This window comes from Mauremys mutica, chromosome 24 (genome assembly GCF_020497125.1).
Source record: "Mauremys mutica isolate MM-2020 ecotype Southern chromosome 24, ASM2049712v1, whole genome shotgun sequence".
Taxonomy (NCBI): Eukaryota; Metazoa; Chordata; order Testudines; family Geoemydidae; genus Mauremys; species Mauremys mutica.
The window spans coordinates 7,744,022-7,761,150 of record NC_059095.1 but is presented as its reverse complement, the minus strand read 5'-3'; the positions used below and the strand labels follow the sequence as shown (position 1 = coordinate 7,761,150).

Here is a 17,129-nt window from a genome sequence, read left to right as displayed (position 1 = left end):
CCCAACACTTGGCGCTTTGACATCACATCCTGCAAATCTGGTTACTTCCTGCGACCTTGGCCGCTGACGACATGGGCAAGGTCAGCACTGATTGGTCCCGGCTCTCTTTGAAGGAGGGGGGCTTGTCCAAGTTATCCAGGAGGTACAAAGTTCATTGGCAACAGACCTCCACAACACAAAGTACGCCCACCACGAAAGCCCTCTGCCCCCGAACCATAGCTAAGCTAAAGAGGCGGCTCGTCTCAGAGAGGCAAAGGCATTGCACCCGCTTACACCACAGCCAAGTTTGACCCATGGCTGCTGCTCTTGGAATCAGAAGCCGCGGAGGTGGCTCCCTGTGTCTTTCCCAAGGAGATTCGCTCACACTTTCCTGGGCCAGCTGCTATTCACTGGTTGTTCCCGACCCTCATTGCTGGGTTCCAGCCCAGCAGAAGTGGGAGCTGCGGCATTCAGAATCTTCTCCAATGGCCAGAGGGCAGAAATAGCCTTTGTCAACGTAACAAGGTAGTGGCCTCTTATGACCAGAAGAATAATCAGCCTGTTCGCGTGTCCAGGGAAAGTGGATGGCGGCCTCACAGCGGTCATTTGGAGAGAGGAAGTTGGTGCTGGCGGAGAGGCAATGTCTGGTAGAGGGAAGATGTAGGAAACCCCCAGATCACTGTTCCTTCAAGGGCCCTGTAGACATCAGTAGCTCAGCCAGACGTTACAGGAGTGGGTGGGGGCAGTTCTGTGGCCTGCAGCATGCAGGAGCTCATACTAGATTATCATGATGGTCCCTTCTGGCCTTAAGGGCTAGGAATTTAGGCATGGGCAGGGCAAGGCTCCCCTCTCTCCCAGTCAAGCACAGACAGGTGTTTGGGGTTATTACACCCACCTGGGAAGGATTAAGAGACTCATTAGATGAGTAGGCATGGGAGGCTCCAAGCCCCAAAATAGGGAGAGGCTGGGGGGTCTGGGGGGGAGAACCAGCCCCAGGAAGGCTGAGCAAACAACCCCTGATTTTGAGGGGTTCAGCTACAGTCCAGTGAGGCCAGAACTTAAAGCCACGGCCCCAGGAATCAGGACTGTGGGACCCTAGACGCAGGGACGGCTCCAGGTTTTCTGCCGCCCCAAGCAGAAAAAACAAACAAACAAACAATTGGCGGCACTTCGGCGGCAGCTCAACCGCGCCGCTCCCTTCTTCGGCAGCACTTCAGCAGCAGAGGAAGAGAGGGACTGAGGGACCCGCCGCCGAATTCCCACCGAAGACCTGGCTGTGCCGCCCCAATAACGGACGGAGTGTCGCTGATGCCCCTTTGTATTGACCCCAAGCACCTGCTTCCTTCGCTGGTGCCTAGAGCTGGCCCTGCCGAGATGTGAGGGGTTGAGCCGCAGGCTGGGGAGGCAGGACTGAAAGCAGAACACCCAGGTCCCAGCGAGGCGAGCTGTGAAACCCCTGCCCCTGAGGGAAGAGTGTACAGGCTAGGGAGACATGGACTGGGAACGCACAGGCCCCATGAGGGCAGGCTGTGAAACCTTGAAAAGAAAAGGGGAAGTGAGTAATTTGAATAAATTATACCCCACCCTCCCCTAGGAGAATATTGTTTTAAAGACTCTGAGTATATGTGAATTATTTTGGGGCTCAGAAGCAAATGGAGGCAGGGTGCCAGCAGGACCACCTTGGGCCACAAGGGGGCACCCTCAATGGCATCTGTCTACAGTCGGTCAGTTAAAGGAGGCAAGGACTGCACATGTGATGCCTGCAGGGAGCAACTTTATTGTCCTCGCATTGGGTGGATTGTTGCACTTCTGATGCTGTCAGTGGGAGGAGCTTCGGAGAGCAAGGAGGGATTTGGGTGGAAGGAAGCTGGAGCACCCCCGGCCTTGGTCCCTCGTTATACCTGCGCAGGTTCTTAGCATCGCCACCGAGCCAATTTCTTTATTCACAGCACAGATGTTTCTAGCGGCTGCGTTTCTGCCCTAAGATGCTGCATGGAAGATGTCAAATGCCTTTGGTGGAGCAGCTGGAGTAAGGCTTTGGTGTAAGTACCCAGCCGTGGGCCCCAAGGAGCCTGCAGGGTGCTCCCCTAGATGCCACATGCCTCTCGTAGAAAGGGCGTTAGGATGGAGTTTTAGTTAATGGCCACTTCAGATTAAAGCGTCAGTGCATCTGATCACTATAGCAACATGAAGAGGCAGGGAGGAGAGGAAATGTGTTTCCCGCAATGTCTTTGCCTTGAAATTGCAACTCATCCAGTCTTTTAAGTACCCCAGCTCTCCGGTGTGGATGCTCACACACAAGAACACGTGTTCACACAGAATATTCTCACATGTATGCACACGCATCCAGGCATGCCCACACACACCATGCTGTGACACATCTGCTCGTGCACGTACTGATGTGCCCACAGATGGAGACTCACCAACACGGGACTACAGTGATCCCATCCCATACCTGTACACTCTGACTTCTGGCATGTATTCACTTGTGCACACACAGATGCTAATGCACACCCACTGTTCTCATACATATACAAACACAGGTGCACGGGCACACGCATTCCCTCCTGTGTGCACAAGAGACACGGGAACACACACAAACACCCCTACATAGCCATTGTAGCCTCCTGCACACCCATGTTCAAGCACAGACCTGTGCTTTTGCACACAAACCCGTGCCAAGGACACACGGCCACTCATGCTCCCTCACAAACATTCGTGTACTTTTGCGCACGAAGCAACTCAGAACTTTGGCACCTGCTGCTTACAAATCCTGCTGTCTCACACACGCAATCACCGCCTCACGTGGGAGTTAAAGCACAAATCCCTTGGCCCTGATTCTCAGAGCCGCTGAGCACCTGCTGCTCCCACTGACTTGAGGTGAAAATCCGGCTCATGCTGTTTGTTATGCAAAAGCAGTTTCTTAGCAACTAAAATCATATTCTCTGTTAAGGCAACACCCATTAGCAGGATAATCCCAGGTAATTCCAGACAAGACAAAACAAAATCAGGCTAATGTGGGCAGCTATAATTAAAACATAATAAGTAAAATCCACCCCTGTGCGGATGCCCAGCACGAGGCACCTGAGCCCTCAAAACAGGCCTCCTTAACTGTGCTGGCCCTCTGAGCAGGGCTGAATCTCAACCATAAGTGAGCGTCCCGCAGGTATTTCATTGATTTGCTCTCATTTGGTTTGACAGTATGTTTGACCCAGATCCTCAAAAGGATTTAAGCACCTAACTCCCATTGATTTCACTAAGATGGTGGTTTCTGAGCTGTGGACACTTTTCCATTAGAATTGAGACCCAGCAACTCACTTCAGAGAGGCCATCAAAGAGTAGGAAGCTGAGGTCACTGGGCACCTGGGCTGAACTTGAATGCCTTGGATTTCAACTTCTACAGATGAAACGCCCTTTGGCCAATCTCCTGGATCACCCAGTCCTCTGGGGTGGCAGCTGGCTACCTACTTGTGATCCATTCTGCCACTCATCAGCAATGCAGGCAGGACAAAGTCGTGGAAATGAATGGTTCAGTTAAGGAAGGCCAGCCGGATTTTATAACATTAATGTAACGCTCTAACAGAACTTTCCACCTGGGAATGGTGCCTCTGCACAACGAATACAAGTTGGGGATGATCTCTGCTCGCCCCCATGTGCTTCTCTGTTCATTAGAGACTGAGAGGATCTTTGGAGGTGAAGCTTGCAGTGCCCAATTCAACCCTGGTGCAAGCAGGTGCAGCTACGCTGAAGTCTGTGCAGCAGTGGCTACTTTCACCAAGGGCTGAATTATGTATTTCCTGACTCCAGTCACACCAATATAAGCTTATGCGCCTTGTCAGGTGGCAGGAGTCAGCACACACTGGTCCCAGTGGCTACTGTTACACACATTCTGATTGTTCTCTCTAGACCACGTTGTCCCAGCCAGGAGTTCATGGGACCCTCCTGAAAGCTTTACTAAAAACAAAAAATCCTCATAGATATATCACGGGTGCTGCATTTACCTTTGTAAAATATACCAAGTTAGGGCTGTGCCAAGCACAGGGCACGGCACAGCTGTATTTTTGTGATGTTGATCCTTCTAACTACTGTATTTGGAGTTTAACCAGGTCAAGACGTTTTTTAAAATAAAGGTATCAGATTCAGTTTATACATATTATGAAGTCACAACTGAAATCTTAAAAAGCCAAGGTCCTGTCTGCTTTGTATTAAGATTCAAAGCACTTTTTGCAAGGCTCTTGGAAAGCCAGCATGTCCTTGGGAAAACATTTGCCTTCTCTATCCTGATATGTGCTGGGACCAGTTGACTGACCCGAAGTGGCTGCATCTCCTTCCACAGAGTCCTGTTTGATGTCACTACACAAAGTGATAGGTGCTATATAGACATCTAAGCATGAAGGAGAGATGGATGGAGAGATAGTGGGATGGGTAGAGTGGGTGCTGGATGGATAGTGAGGGAGAGGGGTGGCGGGAGAGGGGGAAGTGGTGGGATGGGGAGAGGGGATGGTGCAGGGGTGCTGTGAGCCATTGAACCCAACTATAAACCCTCTATATGATGGAAACCACTTCAAGCCAGGGGGTGTGGCAGCCTATGGAACGAGGTGGCTGGGTGGATGGAGAAAGAGGGGGAGGTCACCCAGTTACATCCATTGACCAATGCCCGTTGCATGCTGGGTATAGTTGCCAACTTTGGTTGGAGGAATTCCTGGAGGCTTAATCACATGACATAATATTTAATTAACAATTAATCTTTAATTCCTGGCGACTGCAGGGCAATCCTGGAGGGCTGGCAACCCGAACAAGCACCACAATCCTATCCCCAGGCCACAAACCCTCTGGCAGGTGTTCATTTGCACTGAATGCTAGGAACCCATCCTGGAGGAGGAGGGATGAATTAGGACCGATATAGAAGCTCACAGAACGGTGAAGTTAGAGAACTACGTTTCCCAGAACCCCCTACGCCCACCAGCGGCCCGGCAGGCTCCCAGAGAGGCGTCCTTCCCCATTGCACTGCTGGGAAATGTAGTCTCCGTTTGGCCAGGCTCCCCGACGCTGGCCGCGAAAGGGCGCCGACGGCAGAACTACATTTCCCAAACTCCACCTCGCACGCTCCCGGCGTCGCCCGCGGGCTCCGCTGGCGGACACTCCTTCCCGTTGCCTCCTGGGAAAGGCAGTCTCCTGCCCGCCGGGCTCCTATTGGCAGGCCACGGAAGAGCGGCGCTGGATAAACTACGCGTCCCAGAATTCCCCGCCCCCTTCGGACGCCCGGGGGCGCCATTTTGTTTTGTATGAAAACCCTAAGATGGCGGCGGGGGAGAGGCACTGAAGGTTGCCGCTGCCGCCTCCAGAGGCCGGGGTCTCCGTCGTTAGGTTCCCCGTCCCTCTCTCGCGCCCCCGCCCCGGGCCGCGCGGCGGGGCAGGCGGAGCAGCCGCCCCATGGCCAGGGGGGGCCCGGGCCGCTCGCCGTGGCCATGGACCTGCGCTCGGCCGTCTACAACGCGGCCCGCGACGGGAAGCTGAAGCTGCTGCAGAAGCTGCTGGGCAGCCGGAGCCGGGAGGAGCTGGAGGCCCTGACGGCCGGGCCGGGCGGCGGGGGGACCCCGCTGCTGATCGCCGCCCGCCACGGGCACCGGGAGGTGGTGGAGTTCCTGCTGGACCACTGCGGCGCCCGGGTGGAGGAGGGCGGCTCGGTCAGCTTCGACGGCGAGACCATCGAGGGGGCCCCGCCGCTGTGGGCCGCCTCGGCCGCCGGGCACCTGGCGGTGGTGCGCTGCCTGCTGGAGCGGGGGGCCTCGGTGAACCAGACCACGCTGACCAACTCCACCCCGCTGCGGGCCGCCTGCTTCGACGGGCACCTGGAGATCGTGCGCTACCTGGTGGGCGAGCGGGGGGCCGACCTGGAGGTGGCCAACCGGCACGGGCACACCTGCCTGATGATCTCCTGCTACAAGGGGCACCGAGAGATCGCCTGCTACCTGCTGGAGAAGGGGGCGGACGTCAACCGCCGCAGCGTGAAGGGCAACACCGCCCTGCACGACTGCGCCGAGTCCGGGAGCCTGGAGATCCTGCAGCTGCTGCTCCGCTCCAAAGCCCGCATGGAGAGAGATGGTTACGGCATGACCCCGCTGCTGGCCGCCAGCGTCACTGGGCACACCAACATCGTGGAGTACCTCATCCAAGGAGGGCTGCAAAACGAGGAGGGGGACGAGGCCGGGGACTGCGCTGCAAGGGGGTGGCAACAGAGGGGTTGCACTACTGGCCAGGAAACGCATCCGTGCTGCCCCGAGGAAGTGCAGCGTGAGGGCCAGAAGGGATGCGGTGCCACTAGCCAGGGTGAACAGCAGGGCCCTTATGAGCGCTGCAGTCGAGGGGCTGCTGTAGAAGCCCTGGAGCTGCTGGGAGCCACCTTCGTGGATAAGAAGCGTGACCTGCTGGGGGCTCTCAAGTACTGGCGAAGGGCCATGGAGCTTCGGCACCAGGGGGGGCAGTACCTGACCAAGCCTGAGCCCCGGCAGCTGGTGCTGGCTTATGACTACTCCCGGGAGGTGAGCACCCTGGAGGAACTAGAAGCCCTGATCACTGACCCGGATGAGATGCGCATGCAGGCGCTTCTGATCCGAGAGCGCATCCTGGGCCCCTCTCATCCGGACACCTCCTATTACATCCGTTACCGGGGGGCGGTCTATGCCGACTCAGGCAACTTTGAACGCTGTATTAACCTGTGGAAATATGCCCTGGACATGCAGCAAGGCAACCTGGAGCCCCTCAGCCCCATGACTGCCAGCAGCTTCCTTTCTTTTGCTGAGCTCTTCTCCTATGTGCTTCAGGACCGCTCCAAGGGCACCTTAGCTACCCAGCTGGGCTTCTCCGACCTCATGGGTGTGCTGAGCAAAGGGGTCCGGGAGGTAGAGCGGGCGCTTCTGCTTCACAAGGACCCAGTGGCCGACTCTGCACAGTTCACCAAGGCACTAGCCATCATCCTCCATCTGGTCTTCCTGCTGGAGAAGGTGGAATGCACCCCTGAGCAGGAGCACCAGAAGCGCCAGACCATCTACTGCCTGCTCAAGTGCAGTCCCAGGGCCAAGAACGGGTTCACACCCTTGCACATGGCTGTGGACAAGGACACCACCACAGTGGGGCGCTACCCAGTGGGCAAGTTCCCGTCGCTCCATGTTGTGAACCTGCTGCTGGAGTGTGGGGCTGACCCAGACAGCCGTGACTATGACAACAACACCCCGCTGCACATCGCTGCCCAGAACAACTGCCCACTGATCATGAGTGCCCTGATGGAGGCCGGGGCCCACATGGACGCCACCAATGCCTTCAAGCAGACAGCTTACGAGCTGCTGGATGAGAAGCTGCTTACCAAGAGTATGATGCAGCCCTTTAACTACATCACCCTCCAGTGCCTTGCTGCCCGTGCCCTGGACAAGCACAAGATCCCTTATAAGGGCTTCATCCCTGAGGAGCTGGAGGCCTTCATTGAACTTCATTAGGGTGGGAGGACTGAAGTCACCAGCCTTTCCCACGAACCGGCTCGTCATCCCTAAGAGGAAGGGAAATCCAAGGTCTGGAGGCAGATCCTTTCCCTGGGTGCTGGAAGCCTTCGTTGCACTGAGGCAGGCTGCAGCCATTGTCCTTTCCCATCATGGAGCTTATCCCTACAGGGGAAGGAAACTCAAGAGCTTGTCGCTGTGGCTGGCTTGCTTCCTCTTCATCCCCAGGTGCCAGAAGCCTTCACTGAACCGAACCAAGAGGAAGCTGCAGCTGCTGCCTTTCCCCTTCGCCAACCGTCTCATCCTCAAGGGAGAAGGCAATTGGAGATTTTTGTAGGAGATTCCCCTGCATCCTCCCACCTTTCCTCTTCCCATAAGTGCTGGATTAATTCGGTCGTTATGCTTTAGGGTTGCTACAGATTCACATACGTGCACCTCTCCTGTGCACCCTACCCCAAGGGACTTGACCCAATAGTAATGCAAGCAAAGGAATAAAACATCCACATCTTCAGTTTAACCTAGTCCCTCTTTCCTTCCCTCATTTGGCATGTGAGCCTAAAAGCTGGGTGACTAGTGCCCAGCAGGGCTAGTTGCCATTTGCACAACTTCCCAGCCAGGTGTGATGATTTCCACCCCCGGCCCCAGTAGCCATGTAACAAGTGGTGCAAAATTGTGAGAGTTTTTTGATGGCTGTTTGCAAAGCTGGATTTTCTTTTTTCCTGCCAGAGCCAGAGCCAGGCCCTGGCCGCTCTGCAAGATTTCTCCAATCCTGTACTTACATCTCAAGGACAACCTTAGTCACATGGTTTTGTCAGCAAACGCTGGCTTATATGAAGGAGGGGACTTCTAATTTAAAAAATCAAATCAAATCTGTATGGCTTTGTGGCTGGCAAGAGCCTCGATCTTACCAATTTGGCACAGGCCAACCCCTGTGCCTACGTAGGCTTAGCCTGCATGGGCTCAGTGGGGGTTGGCCCATCTAGAATGGTCTGCAGGCCAAAACCATGTTACTTTAGCTGGTGCTTGAGATCCCCTCTTTCAAGCCATTCCAGGATCAGAGAATGTTTGCAGGGTGGGCTGAGCTTGGAGGTTTCTTTAAAGCAGGTGAGCATTTGTTGCAGTGTGGGGTGGCCCATGGCTGGAGGAAAGAGCAGGCAAGGAATGTTAATGAAGGATGATTTTTATTTTATTTTTAAAGGTTGAATGGCACTGATCCACTGGGCTTTGAAGTAGCCTGTTCTGAGAACCTCCCTTGAAAGGGCCACTGACGCTTGTTGTTGTTGGCTTTTGATTCTTTCTGCAGCTATACTAAGTATGGTGCTAGTTTAAAGATTGAAATAAAAATCTGTCTTCATCTGGCTACTCTTGGGGTGAGCTGGTTTTTGTTTAATTAGGACCTGGACAGATGTTTACCTGTTCCCTCAGGGCAGGCATTTGTCCACCTCAGCAGAACCTTGCTTTGTGTTGAGCAGTTGGTGCTGCCAAACATGATGCAGTCCCTGCATTTTATTTTGCCTCAGCAGGAATGACTTTTAGCAGCCAGTGGCTCCTTTCTTGGCCCACTCAGAGCAAAATGCATAGCTAAGGATGAAGCAGCTTTCAGGAAAAGTCAGGATGATCAGGAGAGCAGGACCCTGATAAATGCCCATGCACTGTGATCTAACGAAGCTGCTCGACTAGTATTTACAGGCCAGCTAAACCATAAACCTCAATGATCCAATGTTCTCTGCCCTTTAAGGATATTGTAGAGCTGCCATTTAGTTTTGCAGTGTTAACTATTAAATAAATGTTTTATTTATGAGGCAAGAAGGTTTAACTCTTATCAAGGTGTAAAGTGCAGGGTTAATTTAGGTACAATATTTTTTTCCTCCTTGTGGCTGATACGGATTAAACTGCGCAAATGACTTAACTTTGCGAGCCGATGAGTGCTCCTAACTTTAAATAATAAAACAAAACAAATGCTGATGGAGTGCAAACGTCTTGGAATTCCTTCGTGCTAGGACCGTGTTTTTAGGGTCTCGGTTTCATTGAGGGGTAGGGGAAGACAGTGAAATTCTTTGGGCAATAAATGGGAGGAATCACTCATAAGAATGGCCACACCGGGTCAGACCAAAGGTCCAGCTAGCCCAGTATCCTGTCTTCTGACAGTGGCCAGTGCCAGGTGCCCCAGAGGGAATGAACAGAACTGGGAATCAGTGATCCATCCCATCGCCCATTCCTAGCTTCTGGCAAACAGAGGCTCGGGACAGCATCCCTGCCCATCCTGGCTAATAGCCATTGATGGATCTATCCTCCATGAAGTGAGTGGATCTCCACAAGAGCTCAGTGAGCCATGCTAGCATCTTGTGTTGCTGGATTTAGGGATCTTAATTTAGCAAAAAACAGATGCCTACATTGTCTGTTTGCACTTCTACCTACATTTCTCCGTTTTGTCACTGAAAATAGTTTCCCTTCTGTTTCTAGTTAGGCTCGCTTTCTGGCTCTCTTGCATTAGCACCATGCTTTTGTGATTGGGTTGCAAAAATTGCAGGGGAAGGTTTAAACACAAATGCATTATTTTACTCAGCATTTAAAATGAACGAAAACATTCACTGACAGGAGATTTCTAAAACTTCTTAAGTCTGTTTCAATAAGACTTTAAACTTCAGGCCTAAACTAGTTGACTGTCCTTGAACCCTGAGTTTCAGTTTGGTCACAGCTTTTGGGCCAGACCCTCAGCTGGTGTAAATCAGTGTAACTCCCTCAGTGTCAGTGGAGCTGTGGGTACTGATTTTAAAAATACAGGCTCTGGGAAGATTGTGCCTACAGATCTTGGGTGCTTCAGTTTCTGAATGGCCAACTTAAGTTACCTTAAAGGTGCCTTGACTTTCATAGGGCAGATGCTTGGTGCATTCTGGAAGTCAGGCCACTTTAAGGTGTCTCAGGTTGGATATCCAAATTACTAGCCACTTGGAAATCTTGGCTGTGGCGTGAGGTTTTGTTTTTATTTTTAAAAGGGACCGATTCATACTGAGACATTCTAGCTGCCCTGGGCCCCTGCAGGACACCCTTTGATTAGCTCCCCTCTTGTACCCAGGGCAGTCATGAGGCTAGTGATAGAGAGCCCTTAAAGGGCAGTAAGAAATCTGAAGCTGTGGCCATGTGATCAGGTAACTGTGGAATCTGGCCATTGATTGGAGCCTCATGAAAGGGGAAGCTTGACATGGCAGAAAGGCCAAATTTGTTTTGCACTTTGCAATTGCATGTTGATGGTAATTACTGGGTAAGTGAAATCACTGCATGAATTGAAGTCTAATTACCATGTAAGGGCCATTATTTACTGTAGGTGTTGGCTGGGCTGACTCTGCCGTGCAGGGTGGAACAGGCACTTGGCAGGCGCAGTGAAATGTTTAGGGACTGTTTTAGTAACTGGATGATTAGCTGGGGCGGAGGGTAGAGATTTTTCACTAGGGCAGTCACAAACCCTGGCTTATGTCGCTCTCCTGAAATGATCCTGCAAATTCTCCCTCTACAGATTTCTCTTTAGTTTTGCTTACCAAATTCCAGCTCTGATTCCCACACTCAGCTCCCCGGGCCAATACATGGCTCCTGTGCGGGTGTCTGTAGAAATGCATAGAAGGGAAAGATTCACCTGAGGCTTTGCTGGGGCCAGTTGCTAGTTCCCTTCTATGGAGATCTTCTAGGCTCCCCGGATCATCCCCCACACACGTTATGTGATCAGTGTTTACAAAGTGCAGAGCCTGGAGTTTAAAGATAGGGAATAGCATCAGCATTTCCCTGGCTCTCCGGGCATAGCAGGAGCACTTAGAGGGTCACAAATGCTCAGAAGTATCTCTGGTGAAGACAGGACCTGTGTGGCAACCCTTGGGGGTGTGTCGGTGTTATGTGCTTCCTCGGGCAGTCATGGGGTGCAACCCACGTTGGGGGTTCCAACTACTGGATACTCGACTGGCCTGGGGAACAGACGAAACTTTCGGAGAAGCTGGTGTGCAGAGAAATGGAAGTGCTGTTAATTAATGGGGGGATGCATCGTGGATTCAGTCAAGCCGGATTTTTGGATAAAGGGCATTTGGATCGCTGGAATTATACTGTATCGCACTAGGGAGACATGACACAGACGGCTCAGGTGCTGAAATGAGAAATGGCTGTGGAGAGCCCTGCTAGAGCTCAGACAAGCCTGGGGGAGACTGTAAATGTCCCAGCAAAGTCCTCTCTGTTCCCCGGGTGGTTGGGAGAGAGGAACACACGGCAGAATTCTTCTCCCTGACCCCAGTCCCTTGGGTGGGGGGCTGGAAAGCGCACAGTAAAATCCTTTCCTCGCCATTCCGTCTCCCCTCCCCTTTGCTTGTTGCACGTTCTATTGAATTCAGCGGGACCGCTCCTGTGAGCACAGGTATTTGCCCAGAGAGCATTTGCAGGATCAGTTCTGTAGTTTGGCCCCAAGCAGACAGACCCCGTTGTGTTTGCCCTTCATTGTTTGTTGTGTGTAGGGTGGTAGTGCCTCAAGGAGAGGGGGGGCCCATTGTCCTAGGCACTGTACAGACACACAACAAACAGCTGGATCAGATAGAACAGACCAGAGGAGTACAACGTAACAGACTGTTAGTCTGGTGACACGCAGTGGTCCCAGCATGCCCCGATTGAGTGTTTCGTAGGTGAATTTTAATGAGGCTCTTAAAACATACCTAGTACCTCCCCTTGAGATTGTGCATTGAGATACACACCCGCAGTTCTGTCCTACTGCTCCCCACAACCAGCCTGTGTGCTCCCTAGTTAAGGAAATCGTCCATCCCCAAGGGAGAGTGCGTGATGTCCCTGTGGGAGTTTCAGGCGAAAGCCATCGCTGGTGCTAAAGGTGAACTGTAAAAGACAGAAATGGGGCTGTGGCCTCTTTTTCCTTTCCTGACCGGTGAGTTGTGTGTGTGCGTTTAAAAACCAAATGCTCGGTTTTTACACCAGAAATTCAGGACTTGGAAACAAATGGCAAAAGCACCTGTGGGTGTTAGGCACCTAAATCCCATTCTCCAAAGCCCCTTAGCTGAAATGTTTACCCCTTCTCTGCCCTGGTTTTCCTGGCCGTGTCTTTGGCTGGCTGAAGAGTGAGGGGAATGGGGACCTCGCTGGTACCAAGTGAAAGCTGAGCGGTTGAGGGCGCAAAGGGATTTGGAGTCATTCTGGTTGAAATGCTGTGGGTTTTGCTTGGCAATAACACCCATTGGCTTTAAAGCTGAAAGTGTTGAAGGAAAAAACGCCTTGTAAAAGGTTCTGTTCCTCCCCTGTCTTTCACCTGAGAGCTGAGAAAGCTCCTCCCCCTGTTCTCTGGTCCTCCCTGGAGATCTCTGGCAGAAATGGGTAACACTGGACATTCCTGCTACATCTAAAGTGTGAAAAACACAATCAAATCTCTCTAGGCCTCCCTTCCCAATCTGCCTCAGCCCAGCAAACAGGTACAAGCTGCATCAGGTGCCCCCTGTTCAGTTGTCAGCCCCGTCACCTGAGCAGTCAATTCTGCTTCTCCATAAATGTGTCATGTGAAACTGGGGAGGGGGGGTTACAGACTCTGTTCCCTAGGAAAGGGTGGCCCTGGGTATCAGAGCAGGCAGTGGTAATGCAATACCCGGGCAAAGGAAGGTTACATAAGGGGAGGGAAAACGCTGAGAAGGAAACTCTGGAGCCAGGCCCCTGGGTCCTGCCGTTCCCTTTGGAAGCCCTGAGCAAAGGTTATAAAAAGCAAGTCGTACTTGCTATTACCGAGCCCCCTTACGCAGCTAAAAATAGAAGCAGAGCTGTTCCGACAGTGGAAGCCACAGCCTGTGGGGTTGTTTATAAAGGGGCAGTGGGGTGCAGGCCCTGGTCTGGCCGGGAGGGGCAGGTTGTGCAGGGGGTTGGAGTGTGTGATTAGGCCAAAGGTGGGCAAACTACGGCCCGTGGGCTGGATCCTGGCCCCCAGGGGTCTGGATCCGGCCCACGGGATTGCCCCCCTTGGCGCCACGGGCCCCGTGCCGCTCTCCAGAAGCGGCCGGCACCACGTCCTCATGGCCCCCAGGTGGGGGGGCAGAAAGATCTGTGCATTGTCCATACCTCTAGACACCGCCCCCCCAACTCTCTGCCTGCACCTCGCACCCCTCCTGCACCCCAACCCCCTGCCCTGAGCTCCCTCCTGCACTCTGCACCTCTCCTGCACCCTAGCCCCCTTCCCTGAGCCCCCTCATACACCCCACACCCCTCTGCCCCAATCCCTTGCCCTGAGCCTCTTCCTACACACCGCACCCCCTCCCACACTCCCTCCTGCACCCCTGCCCTGCATACAATTTCCCCACCCAGATGGGGCAAGGTGCTGCCATGTGGCTTGACGGATAGAGGCAGGGGGCCACGGTACTGGGTTGTCCCCCGGCTCCCTTGTCGGTGTTGTGAGCCATCTGATTGCTAGATGGCTACATGGCATTTGAGAGCCCCCTACTGCCAGACTTGCTGAGTGGCTGCAGCTGGAGGTAGTTTCAAGAGACAAATGACCAGGGAGGTGGTGGATAGTTTACTCAAAGTATCTATATCTGTGATATTGTAAATCCCCATGACGTTGAAGGTCTGATTCCAACACCCACAGGCTGCCAGTGGAAATCCTCCCACGGCATCCTTAACTCTCCCTGACCCTAGGCATGCTCAGGGCCTTGTGAGGCCTACAATATGTACCAAAGCACAACAGGGCGTGTTAGGGGTGGGGTGCTAGCCAGCTCTCTGCAGCCCTGGGTTGGCGAACCAAAGCGGAGGGACCAGGAGAAGCGCTTCGTCCATCCACAGAGGGGCTGGCTTGGGCTGTATCCTTTAACCCCCAGGGCTAGTAGTATTCACTGGATGCTGACAAACACTTGGGAGATCCCAAGGGATGGGCCTAGACCTGACTCGGAGAGAACCGTGCTGCCACCCAGTCCCAGCTAACATTGGCAGGAGCAGCGGGCACAGGGTTTTTTTCCCCCAAAGTGGGTTAGCCTAAACCCTGCCATGGACTAACCCAACTTACCAGGGTCAAGCATGGGGGCAGGCTGGGTTCAGATAACAACACTGATTTAAAACTCTGTCCAGGCAGGGCCTGGACAATGTACAGAAATGGTCCTAGCCCACCCATGCCTGACTCTGTTCCCTTTGCTATTACGGAAGCTCATGCTCCCTCCCAGCCCACCCCCTGCATCCTGCTGGGCAGTTACTTTCATTTGATTCAGCGCTAACTCTTGCCCTGGCGATGATGCTGTTGTCACCGTTTTAGCACTGCAAGATCAAAGCAGAGAAACCCAGCTGGGAGAAAGCCCTTCTTCAGCCACATTATTATTTGTATTACAGTAGCACTGAGAGGCTCCAACTGAGGTCCAGACCATGTGGTGCTGGGTGCTGTACAAACATATGGTAAGAGACAGACCGTGCCCCAAAGAGTTTGCGATCTAAATAGAAAAGACGGACAAAAGGGAGTGTTCTCTCTGTTTTACAGGTGTGGAATTGAGACCCAGGAGATGAAAGCCCAGAGCCTCCAGGATATTTAGCCTCCTAATCCCCATCAGTGGGAGGTAGGAGTTGAAATATATTTGAGGATCTGGGCCAAAGTGACTTGCCCAAGGTCCCAGAGGTGGCCTGTGGCAGAGACAGGAACTGAACCCAGTTCTCCCGAGTCCCCTCCCAGCGTCTTAACCACAAAAACACCCCTCCTCCCTGAATAGCTTGCTTCCAAAGATACTAAGCACCCCCCCCCCAGTTCTCATTGACTTTGTCTGTAGCTGGGGGGGTGTGGAGCTCCCCTGAAAATCCAGCCTTGGGAGCAAAAAAACTGATGGGGGCATGGTGGGAGTCCGGATCTGTGTGGGCAACTGGCAGTTCTGCTTGGCCCAAAAGTCCCTTTTGGAGGAGGTGGAAGATCGTGGGACGCTACAGCAACGTATCGGGCGTTTTGAAAGATTTTACATCACAGCCAGGAACTTCCTTTCTGCTGAGTAGTTCCCCTAGATACCGAACGTTTCTCTGGCTGTGACTCAGCCCGGCAGCTCTTCCTGGGAGAGGCTAATGGAGCTGAGTGCCCCACACTGAGGCTGCACTACACCCACTTCTCATTTTGCTCCGCTGCTTGTGTCCAGAGAGGTGCCGTGAGGAACGTCAGCGCCTTGAGAGGCTCTTGCTATTGCAACAAAAAAAGCCTCGATGACGGTGCACATAACTCACATGATGCAGCAGCTCTGGTAATGATGGAGACACGAGAGCCACAGAAACCACCTGGGCACCACCCCTGACGCTGTTTGTTTTTTTTAAATGAACTTTGCATGTGATCATGGCCCAGTGTTTACAGTATCAGACCTTGACATGTCCATTCTGATTGTTTCCCAAAAGGCCTCGCGCAATACTGGCCCTGTTTTCTCAACAGCCAGCAGGTGGCTTTGAAAGCATGGAGGGTGAGCACTAGCAAAGCAGGGTGTTCTGAGTGTGAGAGACTGTCACTCGGCAGCAGGGAGAACCACAGCTGCTGGCTTCAGGCACGGCTTACTGCTCTCCGCCCTGAGGCTCTGGCGGAATAAGCTGGCGTCTCTTCGGACTCGTGCATCATCTGCAGAATTGTTGGCCGAGTTCTAGTGGCAGGGCCACCTGTTCAACCCCCGTGTCTTCCGATGAGACGCACACACCTTCCCGGTGTAGCAGGCCTCGGCCAGCAGAACCCCGTCATGGTGATGAGACGTGAGCCAGACAGAAACCAGTTCGACGCTGCTGCACGACAGCTGTACTATGGAAGATGCAAAGCCCAGACATGCAAAGTTAGAGAAAGAAATCAGGAACCTGCTGTACATTTCAGCAGTGGGGAGGACTTTGATTTGGAGCAGCAGTAAAAAGCTAAGTCCCAGGTAACAGTCACCCTTTTATAAAGGCCAGTTATAAGCGTTTGTAAGCCTCATGCTCCATTCTAACCTGTAGCTCTCACCAGCACTAAGTCCTGACCTGGATTTGATCTTCCAACTCCATGAGTGCAAGTCTACAGGCCCTCGGCTTCATCCCCTTTTAGTTTCAACCAATCAGCCCTTTCCGCCTTTCCAGATTCTTTCTATTTAATGATTTTTTGCTTTATTTGAATTATGAAAACAGTTTTCCTCTTTAGCTTCCTGCAGCCAGAAATGTGTCAGGGAGGGCCCCCCAACAGGATGAATTAGAACAAACCATTATCTAACACGGGGCAGTTTTCCACCCCCTCCCAGGAAGTTGTAGTGGTGCAGTCTGAGTCCCAGGTAGTGCTGGGAGAGGGTATAAAGAGCAGCGCTCACGCTAGCTACTTTACAATGGAGTGGTCCACGGGGAAGGACATTGCGATGGCTTCACCTGGGTGTAGAGGAAGCTCCGGCCAGGTAAAGAGCTGTTCCCCCAAGAAAGTGTCTGGGTCTCTCCTTTTTGTAACTCAAGGAGGAAGAAAGAAGGCCACTCTGCAACTGGGTTCTCCAGCTCCATCTTTCCCCTTAGGGCTTTACATGTAGCTTCGGTGAGACGAGACAGCCTTTTTGTATCAGCTGTGTAATAGTCCGCCACTTGGGTTTTCTCAACCCCAGGGGCAATTTGCTCTGTCTCTCGCTGAGCCCGCTGAGTTTGCAGTACTGGTAGATAGAACAGCCTCCCCGCTACCCCGCATACACACTGCAC

General features: G+C 53.0%; 1 protein-coding gene across 1 annotated transcript; it reads left to right on the top strand.

The window, feature by feature from the left end:
- Positions 1–5,252: 5,252 nt before the first annotated feature.
- On the top strand, positions 5,253–9,442 carry FEM1A (fem-1 homolog A). Its single transcript, XM_044998873.1, has one exon. It carries the CDS (start codon positions 5,265–5,267, stop codon positions 7,470–7,472), a length of 2,208 nt encoding a protein of 735 aa, XP_044854808.1. The 5' UTR covers positions 5,253–5,264; the 3' UTR covers positions 7,473–9,442.
- Positions 9,443–17,129: the final 7,687 nt, after the last annotated feature.

Excerpts from the sequence above, each read along its gene's own strand:
- FEM1A (XM_044998873.1), top strand. The coding sequence starts at position 5,265 with ATGAAAACCCTAAGATGGCGGCGGGGGAGAGGCACTGAAGGTTGCCGC.